The sequence below is a fragment of the Rhincodon typus genome, chromosome 19 (assembly GCF_021869965.1).
Source record: "Rhincodon typus isolate 14 chromosome 19, sRhiTyp1.1, whole genome shotgun sequence".
NCBI classification, from domain to species: domain Eukaryota; kingdom Metazoa; phylum Chordata; class Chondrichthyes; order Orectolobiformes; family Rhincodontidae; genus Rhincodon; species Rhincodon typus.
Window position 1 is genome coordinate 56,927,248 of NC_063350.1, and position 1,065 is coordinate 56,928,312.

The 1,065-nt window shown below is 54.4% G+C and overlaps 1 protein-coding gene across 1 annotated transcript in view; it reads left to right on the forward strand.

Annotated features, from left to right (window-relative positions):
• The first annotated feature begins 801 nt into the window (after positions 1 to 801).
• LOC125485438 (endothelin-1-like) overlaps positions 802 to 1,065 on the forward strand; it is a 61,336-nt gene continuing 61,072 nt past the window's right edge. Inside the window, exon 1 of the mRNA XM_048608199.1 lies at positions 802 to 990. Within this exon, the coding sequence (XP_048464156.1) occupies positions 942 to 990 (49 nt within the window). The 5' untranslated portion in view covers positions 802 to 941. The remainder of the gene's footprint in view (positions 991 to 1,065) is intronic.

Consider the following 1,065-nt stretch of genomic DNA (forward strand, 5'->3'; position numbering starts at 1 on the left):
GCCTGGTTATCCAAGTCACCCTGCAGCTTCTTATAGCATCCTCCTCACAGCACACACTGCCAACCAGCTTAGTGTCATATGATGAGGATCTTTGACTGCAGGTGAGTGTCTGTCTGCCTGGGAGTGAGGGTCAATCTCTATGGGTGAACACATATTTTGCTCTCTCCGTCTGGATGTGAGGGTCTCTCTCTCTGTTTTTCTCTGTGAGGTAGGTTTCTCTTTCTCTCTCTCTCTCTGTTTTTCTCTGGGTGTGAGGGTCCCTATCTGTCGGGATGACAGTCTAATTCTTGGTGTGAACATTTCTCTCTCCAGGCATAGGGGTCTCTTTCTTCAGGGAAAAGGGCCTTTGCCCTGGGTCTGTATCGGTCTCTAGGTGTCTCTTTCCTTTTCTCTATCTCTGGGGGTTTGTCTCTCTCTCTCTCTCTCCTTACATCTTTGGTTTGTGTGTGTCTCTCTCTTCCAATCTCAGTGAGTTCGTGTCTCTCTCTCTCTGGGTGTGAATTTCACTGTCTCTAGGCCTGTTAAGTCTCTCTTCGTCTTTAGGGGACGGTATCTGCCTCTGGGTGGAAATATTTCTCTCCAGGGGAAGAAGCTCTCTTTGGATAAAGGTTTCTCTCAGTTGAGGGTCTCTCTCTCTCCTTCAGTGGGAAGGGTTTCTCTAGGGGTGAGGATTACTCTGGGGTTGAGGGTGTCTCAGTAGGGAAGGGTCTCCGGGTGGCTCTCTCTCTCGGTGGCTGTGGGGATGTCGGTCTCTGGCTGGCTGGGGTGGGGATGTATTTCGGGAGGGGCTGGTGTCTGTCGCTCTGGAGCCCTCCCCTTGCCCCAGCGCTGGCTCGGGGCTAGGGAGGATGCTGAAGCCGTGATCCAAAGGAGGAGCAGCCGCCGGGAGAGAGACAGAGACCGGGACAGACTGAGACACAGGCTCCGGAACCTCTCTGCCCATGTGGACCCTGGCGGTGGTATTTCTGATCGGGGCTTTCCCAGGAGCAGGTAACACCCGGGATAGGGAGCGGGGGGAGAGTGAGAGAGAGAGAGAGTGAGGCCGGGATAGGGAGCGGGGGGGAG